We start from the raw sequence: 14,801 nt of genomic DNA, 5'->3' as shown, positions 1-14,801 counted from the left end.
ATAATTTAATATCATAATTTAATTTTATATAATAAATTATACCTTAATTTAGGCAAATTTTCAATAATTTTCTGGGATTAAGGGTGTAGTGTTCTTATTTCAGTATATTTGAAATAGGTATATAAATAAATCTGTATAATAGTATATATTAATATTTTATATAATAAATATACATATTGATGTCTGGGGAAGGGGGGTCCAGTAACTCTGGATCTTTCCTTTAAAAACTCCCCACTAGGTATATGAGTGTATTTAATATCAATTTGGATGACTATATTAAGAGTGAAAAAAAAAATTGTGAAGTCACTTGTTTCAAAATATTTAAATGATCTCTTAAAATTTAGTTACTACTTACAGAACATGATGGATCAGAGTAATGTATTTTGAGCATGTCCATGGCCCTGATCATACTCTGCATGGCCATGAATATATTTTGGTATACTAGTTTGATGAACCCTCTTTTGTCTTCGTCGGAGTAACCAGAACCATGGATAATCCGCATTTGTTTGATAAATGTGGATTTCCCTGATTCACCAGTACCTAAACACAAAAACATTAGTTATAGCGTATAAAATGTGAATTAAATTAATAATATATTAAACGTATTATAGACTGATAAAAGACAAAAGGGGCTAAGTGACATAATGTATACTACTGGATAATTGACAGTTTAAGCTTTCGAATGCATAAGCGCAAGTGTTCATCTCATCATTAAATAACGAGATATTACATTTATATTTTTTGGTACAAATGGCACTTGTAAAAGTTGCATGAGCTAACTGATGAGATGAACACATGGCACTCGGCATCTACTATTGTCGATTATAAAAATTTTAAACTTGTATACAGAATGACTGAGAATTTGTTATCTTTCTTTCAGTGTTTTGTAGATATTTGCTGAAGATTAGTTATAAGATATGCAATAAAACATATTATTTAATATTTTTAAAACTATAATATAGCAACAATAATATAATTATCAAAGGCAGTTATTGAATAAATAGTATTCAAGTGCTTCGGCTATTTAGGTGACATAATATACCTGAAATGAAAACCTCATTCATAATGTTAAGATCATAAGAACATTTTGATTTTTTTTATCTTGAAATGTAATAAGACTGCTTAGCCCCTCTTGTTTTTTACCAGTTTAAACTGTTGTACAGGGTGCGGCAGAAAGAACTCCCTAGTTTGATAAGGTTATAGTTTGGGTTTGGGTGGAGGTACATTAGTGGTAATTACATCGATAGAAAGCCTTATCGATGCCATTTTTAGTATTCATTATGGCATGGTCGGGAGAGCATCGTGCGTTTGTTGTTGAGGAATTTATTAATAATGGCGGTTCACCAATAACAACCCAGCGTTACATTGGGTGGCCGCCACGTTCACCAGATTTGAACCCATGCGATTTTTTTCTCTGGGGATATCTTAAAACCCAAGTGTACCAACATCGTCCACAAACTTTGGAAGCTCTGAAGGAGGTAATAATCCAGGAAATTGCTGCTATCCCGCCCGAAATGACCCGTAGAGTCATAGAAAATTACCGTGAAAGACTCAATCAATGTATCGAGAATGAGGGCCGTGGCCGCCACTTAAGTGATATAATTTTAAAAAAAAAATGAATATAAAATGGCATTATAAGTACAATTTATAAATAAATTTTTTTTTTTGATATTTGACTTGGTGTGGTTTTTATTAGTTTCCTTAATCAGGGAGTTCTTTTTGCCGCACCCTGTATGACAAAATTATCAAGGTGGACAGCAATTATTTTTTAAAAATCATATCAGATAAATTATGGAAAAGTAAAGTGATATCTGGATATATAGGTAACTTACTTTCAAAAAAAGATTATTTGTTTTATAGACTCTCAACATTATCTACGCTATGATAATATGAGTTTTATTTAGTTGGGATTAATTAAATTAGAAATTTAGATAAAAAATAAAGATAATATCCAAATATAATTGTTTATGTTAAGTTGTAGGTACTTGAAAAGTAGTAAGATTTTTGAATTTAATAAGCTACTGATTAATGAGTAGGGATCATGGGCGCAATTTCAACTTGAGGGGGGGGGGCAAGCATACCATAGCAATATAGCATATTCAAATTGTATGTTTTAGGTTTTTGGTGGAGGGGGGATACGGCTAAGGTTGGGGGGGGGGGGGGCTTAGCACTCACAAGCCCCCCAATTTGCGCCTATGGTAGGGATTGGAAATATTGTAATTATTATTATATAAGTGTACCATGTTTACTAATTACATATTCTAATTTGGTAGAAGGGTGGTAAAAAACGTAAAACAAATAATTAATAAATATGTCATGTAGCGAAGGAAATGTTTAGTTGATGACCATAATTGGAAAGGAGAGAGTTTGTCATGCAAAATGAATACAGAGTGCCACAAAGAAACTAATGTGCACTAATATTAATTCATGACGATTAGGTTTAGGTACAAAATAAATAATAAATTGTAATTAAATACAAATTTTAAAACTCATTATACCATTAATAAACATTATAATTATAAATATTATTAAATTAACTAAAGTAACAAAAGTAAAATTAAAATTTTTCAGTTGAAATTGTAGAAATTATTCGATACATAATACCAACAGATTTTTATAGTCAGTCCAGATTAATAACAGACGGGGTATCAAATGTTTGTAATATTTTATACATATAATTGTACATTTGTATTAAAATACAAATCGAAATTATAGTTTATCAGAAACAATGACCATTAGACATTAATACGATTTAATTGAATTATCATGTGTATACACCAATTTTAAATGAACTGTAATCTCTTAAAATTTATCCAAGGTCCGTTTGCCACAAAGTTTGTCTTAAAACATAATGAGAGGTGTAAAATTTCATGATCTCGAATTGTACTTAAATCTAAATCTCCAAGAAAAACAACTACATTTTTATTTCATCAATTATTCATTTAATTTGATATTAAGATAGTTTAAATTAATTGAATGCATAAACAAAGTATAAAATATCCACAACGTTAAATTAAATTTTGTTGTAAAAGGTACCGATGTACTAATTATTTTTAATTATTGAGATTTTAGACACGAATCAATTGCCAGGTACTTTAAAAGTAAGCAGATCGTACAAAAAAAAAAAAATGATCGTGATTTCTTATCAAAAATTTTTATATTAAGAAAATATTATATTCAAATTATGTCGAAATGATATGGGTAGGTATGTCTTAAAGAATCTGTTGTCCGTATACTAAACATTTGCGTGTATTTTCGTAGTAGTTAATTCAGAATTCTTTTGGCACATAAATATAAATTTACAATCAATTAGAAATTATTCAGAAACACTCTTAATCACATTTTAGGGTTTAACATACATTAAAATTTTAGGATAATAAAACATTTAAACATAATATCGTAGAAAATTCTGCTCGTTGCTTATGACTGAATACAATTTTTTGGAATTTAATAACTTTTATAATTTTCTATAAAATGTGTGTATAATATTATAATGAAATAATAAGTCTTCAAAATAAAGCTAATCAACAAGTATGGTACCGGCAAAATTTGGGTTGTAAAAATATTGGGTAACTATTGGTTATTATTTGAATATTTCATTACAGTATGACATACTGATTAACCACACCATGGCTACCTTTCGGTAACACAAATTACTGATAACCTCGTATAAAAATAGTTTAGGAAGTATCGGATAATAATATGTTTTCAAAATAAACCATTTGTCATGATCCTCGGCTGCTCGGCTTTGTATAATAAACAGTAAACAAATTCGGTTAAGGTCATATTATTATTAGGTACACCACAATCGATATTATTGCTAATGAGTACAGAATGGAATAAATCCTGTGCAACCGATCTATAACTTATTACTGATTAGTAATTTTAATAGGTAACTGAAGACTAAATTATTATTATGTCGGCTTTCTTTATAGTATAGTACGATAATAAATAACAAGATAAACGAGTAAACATCGTGTGATTTCAGTACTATCATAATAGAAACCGGAAGCCAAAAGATCTACACGTTCATTTTCGCAAGAACTAAGAACCAGCGCAGCCGGGCGCGAATACGATTGATCTATTCTCTTATGTGCTTAAACAACGAATCGAAAGTATGACCATTGACCACGGCGGTATGTATGGCTGCCGACACTATGTGAGGGCAGTCACCCGATGTGGGTGGAAGACAAAATGAAAAGTTCCGAATTTCCAAATGTTGGGTGTAGGGTAGGGTACGCGTTGCTAAAAAAAGCTCGAACGGGACTTGCGTCTACAGTACAATATGTATACGGGAAAACCCGCGTCCCGACACCACGACGGGACCATTTGAAATTTGTATAAATTATATTATTATTATCACCGCCGGCGACTGACGGAGGCAGGGTCCGGGGCTGGCGCGCGTGCGCGTTCGAGTGAGCGAGCGCGCGCACGCGGGGAGGGGATCTCAAGTCTACGGAATTGAAAACGGCACGATATTAAGTGGCCCCAGCGAGTGTCATCCCCGCCGCCGTCCCCGGGGGCCGACCCATAAACCGCCCGCCGCGGAGCGATAGTTGTGTTTGCCGATTGGGCAGCGCCGCCACCGTCGCCGCGGGTACTCTGCCGGAAATTCGAACGGTGGCGGACTCGCGTGTTCGTGCGCAATCCGGCAACGCTGTGCGAGTCGTGTGCACGCCGCGATCGATTGGTACCGGTAACGGCATTTACACTATTTCTCCTCGACGCAATCTGCGGCTGCGGCACATTCACACACGGCCGCAGACGCATTATTATTTTGTACACTCGTAAAAGTAATATGCTACATGCCACCACAGGCTTTTTTTATTTTCCCAAATTTTCAAAGGACAGGTACAGACGTCTTACCGGATCTGTCTCTTTTTCTGAGGCGAACACACACCACTACTCCCAACCCACATGCCGCCATTCCCGATTTAACGTAGTCACCAGTTAAATAAAACCGTTTTGCAGGTAGTGGTGGGAGTTGCCAGCCAGGGGTATGAACAGCAACTAGTTGTCACTGCTAAATATATTATTATTTTATTATGCGTTTTTTGCAAGACACAAGCATTGCCATCATACTAATAATTGGTATATTTTTACTGACAGTCAGAATAAGAGTGGTACACGTATAAATGTAACCGATGGGTGCCCAGCTTCCGACTTTATGCCGTTTACATACCTCCTACATAATGTACAAGAACAATACATATATAATTTGAATATAAATAATAAATGTAAATCATTTTGGAATTTAGGTTTAGGTATGTAAATTTACATTCAGCATTTTATTACCTAACTAAATAGGCCATACAATTTCTTTTGTACCTATATAACAGGTATTAAATTGATATTTCCAATAGATATGACAATAAATTACGATGCGAGTATTCTTAAAATTACTATTGTTTTTAAAGAAAGTTAAAGAATGTTAGTCTGCTTTTTTTATACATAGAATTTCTTTCAGTTTCCTATTTCACTTAAATATTATACTAAGTTAACCCGTAAAAATATATTTATAGAGCTAGATTTTTAATATGAACCAAATATTACTTCAACCAAAATAATCAAACTATTTATTTTTATAGATAAAGTTACGTTATGTTTCCATATAAAGTATAGACTCAATAAAATGTGCATAAATATAAAACCATATAATATCGATATGGAATCAATATCTCTAAATAGTTAACATTTGTAATTACGAAAAAATTATATATTTAAATTTAATATATTCGACTGCATTATTTTATTCTAATTAGAAATAATTATCGATTTCTTTTATTTCTAAAAAAATTTAATTAAGTATTTTTTTGTATATTTTCAAATGGTGTACAGAAATTAGAAAGAGTTTTTACATGATCTAGGTCATTGTATTAACCAGAGTATTAACATTTTTATAAACATTTAGTTAACCTCGAAATTAGAAAATACACATAAATTAGGTACACGATTCATTTACATTCTACCCATTATAGATTGTGCAATATTGAGTCAACTGTCTTTGATTGTATTAAGATCACGTTAACAAATTGCAACTTTTATACAAAAAAAAGTATCAAAACTTAAAAGTGAAGGAATTGAATTAAGTATACAACTATAAATTTACTAAAATAATACTTTTAAAACTTTAATTTATTTATTTTACCCAAATGTAAGTTTTAAAAGTATTAAAAATGTATTTTAGTTTAAAATTATAAACATATTATATAAACTGACCTAGGAGAAACTTTTGTCACTATACGTATTAATATGACATAGTTCATATTATAAGGTATCTGTGGGATTAAATTAAATAGATTTACGTTAAAATTAAAAACATAATATATAATATGAACTCATAGGAAACACGTTAGTAGTGTTTAAATAATGTTACTGATTTTAAAATATGATGATTAGGTAGTACAATAATATTTTCAAATTTAAAAATATGCATCTTACCTACCTATATTTCTTTTAACTTATAAGTTATAACCAATATTGTTACGAAAAATAAGTCAGTTTTATTATAATTATAAAATTAAATTATACTAATTTATTGCCAGAACTGTAATGACCACCTTGCTCTTCGTGGGTCATCGGTTAACAAGGGTTAAACAAAAAAAAGAAGATACTAACGAGTCATTATTGCTAAAAAAGCAATATTTAACGCATGCAAATTTAAATTTTAAGATGATTTTTTTTACCTTTATTAATAAAAACCGTTTGGCATAGCATAAATATAACTTAATAAATATTAACATTAAAAACAATGTTAGTATTTGATTCAGAGTAGATGGGAAAAATGTACTGATCAATTTTTTGAAAGTGAATAAATATTTTTAAATTATTAAAAAAAAATTATGGGTAGTAATAGGTAGCTACCTTAAATTAGTTAATTAACTTTATTAATAACATGACGAATATTAATAATCTTTTAAATAATTTAGTATTAAGTATATTTAAAATTAATAGTGTATTTTATTTTTAAACTAAGTGTATTTGTATTCATAATTTTAATTTTTAATACGACATAAGAATTTGAATTATTTTATTATTAATAGCTTTTAATCCACCCAAAACCGTCCATGGAATTAAAAAATCAAATAGGTAGGTTATCTTTTTATTCATAATAGTAATACATTTCGTCAAAATAATTTATACTTTTTAAAAAGAAACTAATAATATTATAAAATAAAGGTTTTTTTTGTCTTTCGCCCTTTCGGACTAAGTTCATAAACAAGTTGTAACAAAAATCCGTACTACTTGTGTATAATGTATAACTCTGTATAATTTGTGTAAAAAATCAATTACGTACACAATTATTAACTTTTTTTAAACGTAATTTAATCAATAACATTCCTATTATAACACTATTATTATAGGTTGTATAAATATAATATAATTTTCTTCACATTCGGTCTTTATTATTATTAGAATTTCCGAAGAGTAGAAAATTTTTAATAAAAAAAACATACATATTTATAGGAAAATAATTATTTAAGTTAAGTTAAATTAAAATAAATATATTTAAATTATACATAAGATTTGTAATAAGATTTTTTTATGAAGATATTTATAATTATAATTTTTTTTTTTAAATGTATTATAATTATTATTGTTTAATAATAAATTATAATCAACAAGTATGTAATCGTCGTAATTATTGTGTATTCATTTAGATATACTAAATTATAATGGATATTTTATACTAATACATTTATAATTAAACAATTATACATTGAGCAAAGAATTTTAACAGAATTATTTTTCTAGCCAAATGTAATAAACTCATAAGTAGAAAATTGAAATATACTTTATACTCATTCAGTCATTCAACATACACATCTGGAAACTATTGAAATATTTCTAGACGATAAACTTCGTCCCTTTACGACCAGATCTATACGAGCACATAAAATAGAACAAATTAAAAACATTTTACTAACACACATGTTTAAACGAGGTTTAAACCAAAGTGCACAAATTTTCTTTCTTGTGTAGGATTTTATAAGCAATAATTTTCATATTAAGGAAATATATTTCTTTCTTCCATCACCCAATTAAATATTTATAATAGTACATTATATAACACGATATTCAATTTGTATCGCATTTCAAAGAAAACAAGTTGAAATATTAAAAATTAATGCTGGTAACTCATCTTATCTAATTGGTAAACGTTAGTAAGCTAGCTGTAAAACTGGAACTTATATTATGAGCATTATACTGTTATTCACATACTATGATTATAATAATGAGCAATTAATTAGATTCTTGAGAGTTTTGCCAAAATGTGTTATGTACACTTTTCTTTGACGTGATATTATAATCTAGCTTTTATAATAAAGGTACTGATACTAATTCACACATATGACTGCCAATGGATTTGTATAAGCGTTTCTGTCATGTTCATGTATACGAACTCTTATATAACAATTTCTGTTTTAAATCGTTATAGGTAGTCGAATCTTTATATTATATTTAAATACACGCGTGATACTTACAGATTATAACTAAATTCTTTAATTCTTAAACCTAAGACTAGGTATATAAAAAATGAATAAAGAAAATTGTTTTGTGCATGTATAGCATAATTTTTATTTTCGTACAATTTTCTATATTAAAAATTATGTATTCGTGAGTCATCGTGACTAATAATTTGAAATTTGTCCTTAACAAAGATTACGTAAACAGAATAGCGATTTTTTTTTAATGGCTGGCATACAACGAAATCCCATGTGGATATCAAAATCATGGCCTTGCAACTTCACAAGACACGTATCCAAACGTGATGCGTTTGCTTTAGCTATAAATGAAATTCAATTAGGTATACTTGGCAGGGAGGAAAAACTTATACTATCGAGGTTATAGTTTTAAACCCTGCATAACGAAAAAAAAAATGTCAAGGACGATAATAAAGGTTTTAATAAAAAAAATATACACATTCTACCAGAAAATACCTGCAGGGTATCATCTTTTTACTAGATTTCTTTCCCCTGGGCTGTTATAATTTTATCATTTGACATTGATGCTTCAAACTAGCGGATTTGTAATTCGAATAATAAACAATTGATCGAAAATAATATTGTTAGTTTCATATAACCATAACAAATTGTGCAATTGGATATCAAATACATAGCAAATGTCACATAGTACATGTTGTACATGAATCTAAATAATAATTAATAACTTTTCAAACTAGTATCAAAGGATCAAATATGACATCATTGAAATCTTCCAAAAAATATAGGTATTATAGCTATTTAGGTTACAATATAGTATATACCAATAAATCTATAACAAATAATTATAAGAGTAAAATAAATTATTTGTAACAACTGACTAATAAACCTATATTATAATATATAAAAAAAAAACCCCATACAAAAGTTCAAGAGATCCCGTGGTACCAATAATATATGGCCTTACATGGGATTTGACGATATGATAATCAGACTTTGGTACGTATTTAACACATTTAAATGATAGCGGGGACAGATAAAAACACGAGAGTTATTACTTATTAGTCATTACTCATTAACCCATGAACTACGCCTCCACAATTACAGTGATAAAAACAGTTCGCAATTAAACATCACTAGTTCATGATACGGTTCGAACGTTCGATTACGCCCCTGGGTAATCCTATTCTATAACGTAACATGCTAAAATCTCGTGTAAAATATAGGACATTTAAGATTTAACAATCAGAATTCATAAAATAAAAAAAATTTCAACACAAGATTGAAATTTATATAGCTAAAAATAGAGTAGCTCGCTCTGCTGTATATCGAGTTATTGACATGACGAAAAACGATTCTGAGCTTCAGCCTTCCTTTCAAAGGATATTTTATTATATATATTTTATATTGCTATAAGTGATTATTTTTTTTTATTAGTAATAAGGTAGGTTAAACAAATTGTTTCCAAAAATAAATAGTATAGGTATCTAGGTATAATATAATATTAGCTGTTATTGTTATACTTTTAAGTCAATAATTAACGTAATAACAACGTAACAATAACTAACGATGTGAATAGGTTCCTGGTTCTGGTAGGTAAATTTTTTTTCGATTTTGGCGAATTTTGTAAAAGTTTTAACTTTAAACACTTAGGTATATAAAAAAAATATGAAGTCAATGTACATACCTATTTTTAAATTGCTTTAAGAGATAGTTATCAGGAGTCTCGTTATACATCAAGCTTTTTGATTAATCAAGAATGACAATTTTTCTCAACGATTACAAAAAATAAACTTAAAACACTGAAAAATTTCAAAAGCATTTTGATACCTTAAAATTAATCTAAATATTTAGAAAATGTTTTTGTGTATAGAAAATGATAATTCAAAAATTAAAAAAATGTATTAGATATATAATATGATTAATATTATTTTAAATAGTAATATATTAAAAAAAAAACTTTATAAGTATGTCATACAAATTTGAATTTCATGCGCTCATAAAAAATTAATGTGAGTTAGTAAGTATCGGCAATAATTTTAAAAGTACTGAGAATATTAATTTTGAATCGCCTAAATCAAACTCACACAAAATCACTGTAAAACTAATAAACTCACCTTTAGCTTAGAATCTAAACTAAAGAGTATATTAGATAAATACTTTAGAGTTTAAACTTTAAATAATAGTTCTTTTATTATACCTATTATAAAAACTCGAGTAGATGAACTTCCAAGAATCATATAAATATATAAATATTAGAAATTAATTTTTTACTTATTTTATATTAAACAGCTATGATATAATAATAAGAAATAAAATAGACTTTTCGGAATATAGTTTAATAATAGTAGACTTAGGTAGTTAAATATAACATAATTCATATAAAAGAATAAAAAATATACATCTTTGATTACTGATTAATAATTGTTAATGTAATATGTATTATAGTATAATCTATATAAATAAAAATGAATGTCGCTTTTTTCCGAATTCAAAATCTTGAAAACTACTCGTTCGAATTACTTGAAATTCAACACAGATGCACTAAAATAAGTAAAACAATTATTTTGAAGTTATACGTAGGTAAATAGTTAAATTTATAATAGTAATACACTAATACTGGTTATTTTGAAGTAATTCTGTAGATAATAAGTCCACGTTAGGCATACATTAGCGCATATTTTGATTGCGGGCGAAGCACGGTCCGACTAGCAAACCCAATTATGTAGTAGATAATATACTCTCAATTAATAATTCTAAAAAAGCACGGCTAATATACTGAAATTGTCTGTCCGTCACACGTGCAACAAAGTAAAAATACGTTCAGGCGGATTTATTATAAAACACCAAGAAATGATTTTAGAAGTAAGACTTAATATGTATATATTATTTTTTTTTTATAAGAAATTTACAATCTGCTCTTAACTAGAACAATAAGCAAATGTGCATAGGGTATTTACATATGAATTTTTTGAGGGAAGAAGCCACCCATTAGTGACACTACCTATTTTGTGTTCTTAATATATTAAAAATGAAATTAGAAAAAATGTTTGGTTGTAAATTAAGCTGTTTTAAATAAAACACCAACCTTGATTTTAAAAATATATAATATTATATAGGTATATAAAATATAAATGGATATTTAATGATTTTGAAACGGTTTTATATTACTTATATAATAATATATTTTTAACACTTCGATATCGTCGGCCTAAATCGCAAAGGGCATAATTCCAAAATTACAAATTTTTCAGGAGGACATAAACGCTTCGAACATATTTCGTCGGTCTAATTCCATAATTGTCAAAAGTCGTATCTCTATAATTTATTCAATGATAATATGGGGATACGACTTTTTCTAACCATCAATTTTAAGGAGGATAAATTTTCATCAATTTCAAAAACAGCCTTATCAAACGATGTGGTTTTTTTTTCTTAATTTTAATCACTAATAATCCTAAAATCAAAAAAAATGGAGTTACGACCTTTGAGATTTAGGCCGACGATATATTACTTGAAAAAGGTCTTCTTAAATAGTACCAATAATTTAAAATATAACTTGGGTCCTACACAATCTAGATTTCTCAGTGATAATTTATCGAAGCAAGCAGAGGGAAGGGGTTTAGGGTTATACACTCATACCTCAGCGCCGAAATGTCTTACACAATTATATTTTTTTTTTTTGAAATTTTAAAATAAATTATAAAAGGTCAGATTTATTGGAGCCATTTGTTGGGGTATAACAATACTATACTTAAATACTAGTTAGGTATATTATAACTTCTGAAAAAAAATTGTTGACGTTGAATAATTTTCTAAGAATGTTGTTATTCAGTGTCGCAAGACCCGGGTGCGCAGAGTAATCAGGCCCCGGGGCCTTCAAAAATTTAAGGGGAGGGGATATGCAGAAAATACTACAAATGCATAACTCATAAACAAAATTGTCTTTTTAATTTTTTTTGCGTGCAATGTTGTTTTTTAAAATTAAAACACGGATATGGCATAAGATATATTTTATAGATATTAATTTATTATGTAGAAAGTAAGTTAAGAGCCGGTGGCGGCAATTAACCAATGAACTCGTTAACGAGTATCACCGTATCGGAGAATAGTCAATTATTGCATCAGATCTATTTGTAACTCGTCATCAGTCTTCGGAAGAACAACAGGTCTATAACTACGACGACGCCCCATCAAAATAATATTATTATAAAACATAAATTATAGACTTAATTAACCGGCTTGTAAAACAACATTAAGAAGCGTCCAACGGCGCAAATAAGGAATAGCTTGGGGCCTAGGAGTCCCCCTGAAAATGTTTTATCACAATTTGCACCACTTTTTGGAGGCCTATTTTTATAAATTTATAGTTGCTAGATAATTGAACAGTAATGTATTGTACTCTATCAAACGAGAAAGCACGCTGAGGTCTGACGAAAATCGGTTCTTCTGCGCATCCCCATGACTCCAAGCGAAACCCTACCATACTATTGGAGACTGATCTCAGTGGCAGGATGTCGATAGTGGAAATGCACAAGCAGAATCGACATGTTCTTACACTTGACAGAATAAAATAAATGCCGTTCGTATTATTTACAGTTTACTGTTAACGGTATAGACACAGTGTTTAATAATAACATGTTTTGTGATCTGTGACCTCTCGTCATGAAGTAGGTAGCAAATTGAAAATATACTTTATTAAGTTCTTAGTTTTATATTAGTAAAAACATAATATAATGAACATTGGACGATAATTTTTAAGATGTTAAAATGTATAATACAAAAAATGTATGAATTTTTTTTTTTGATTCGTTATCTTGTGAGTACTATTTACTAAATATATCAGTGATTTAAAACATATTATATATAACTAGCTGCCCGACCTTCCTTCGGAAGAAATTATTTTTTATAATTTAATTTAAAAACATATGACTATTTTTTGGCTATACAAATAATATGATATAATTACATATTGTTGTTATTGTTATTACTAACTTAAATTTTGAATTTAACCACTGGAGTGGTAAATGTTATTCTTTTTATTATAGAATAGAGATAAGGTAGAACAAATGTAACAATATATTATTTGTTCAATGAATAATATATATTTCAAATGGAAAAATGCAAGTGCAAACAAATAAATAAATAATTAATAATAAAAATAAAAATAATAATAACAATAATAAATAAACAAACAAACCGGTTTCCTTCGTCTCCAAAATCAAGTTAGATTCTTATATATATAGATAATATACTATATTTATTAAGATATATTTAGTATTTAATATTTATATGGATATACACGGTATAGGTATCAACAAAAGATAATTGTCTGTATTAGAATATCTATGTATCAGTGATGGGAAAATGTTTTTAATTTTTGTTTATTGATTTAAAAATATAGTTTTTAATTAATTTATTTTTCTATATTGTTTCTAAATACCATTTTTGATTTATTTTTTTTAAACTTTAAGTCAATATTTAAATTTAAATCAAAATGTATACAAAAATTAAAAATTAAAATCTAAACTGAGGGCTGAACTCAAAAGTTTAACATAAATTACAAAAAATGTATCTAAAAATCAAAAAGTTGCTCTTAAACATTGAAACAGTAATCATTTACTTAACGATTACTAATTGATAACTTATCAGGATTACCAATTTTTCGATAACAGAATCATCAACTTTGGTTATAGTTTATGATTTTTTTTTCGTTGAATAACATTTTCCACCCCTTCCATGTACGAACCTAGTATGTGCTTAGTGCCCATTTAAATAATTTGAAAGTACTAATATTTATAAATTCCTTTTCATGTCTCTAAATTAATGTTACAAATAGATTCTATCTCAACTCTTATATTATATCTATAAATAAATAATATTCAAATAGTATTTAAGCCCACCATTTAAAAAAGGAAAATATTTTTAGTGTAAAAAAACATTAAGGATTATATATTTTAAATATAACTACCTATTAAATGAAGAAAAATTGAATTATTTATTAACTAAAAGTTTTTTTTAAATGTTGTCACCCCTTTTTTCCAATAACTGTACATTTCACAATTATTGTCAAACATAAAAGATTAAGTAAACAGTGATTCTATGTTAATAGGTTTTATTTGTAGTCTAAAAACTAGCATACAAATTGGATGAGAGCACAATATAGTTACCGCAAATGGACCCCTTATTCTATAGTTGCAGCACTGCACCCACTTTAATCGATAGACTTTTGAATTGTTGTTTTATCAATTTAACTATATAAGTATTTTTAAGTTAAATTACAGATATTATGATTAATAGAAAAACAAATTTAAATGTAATTTTTGAAATTAAACTACAATTTTGTAAATATGATTC

The 14,801-nt window shown here is 28.0% G+C and overlaps 1 protein-coding gene across 7 annotated transcripts in view; it reads right to left on the bottom strand.

Annotated features, from left to right (window-relative positions):
• Nucleotides 1-14,801, bottom strand: part of LOC100163208 (guanine nucleotide-binding protein G(q) subunit alpha) — a 31,131-nt gene that overhangs the window by 8,333 nt on the left and 7,997 nt on the right. For all 7 annotated transcript variants that reach the window (XM_008180613.3, XM_029488463.1, XM_008180614.3 and 4 more), the window contains exon 2: nt 356-540. In XM_008180613.3, the coding sequence (XP_008178835.1) occupies nt 356-540 (185 nt within the window). The remainder of the gene's footprint in view (nt 1-355; nt 541-14,801) is intronic.

This window comes from Acyrthosiphon pisum, chromosome A1 (assembly GCF_005508785.2).
Source record: "Acyrthosiphon pisum isolate AL4f chromosome A1, pea_aphid_22Mar2018_4r6ur, whole genome shotgun sequence".
Lineage (NCBI taxonomy): Eukaryota > Metazoa > Arthropoda > Insecta > Hemiptera > Aphididae > Acyrthosiphon > Acyrthosiphon pisum.
The sequence above is the reverse complement of the archived record's forward strand: the minus strand, read 5'-3'. Positions and strand labels throughout refer to the sequence as shown.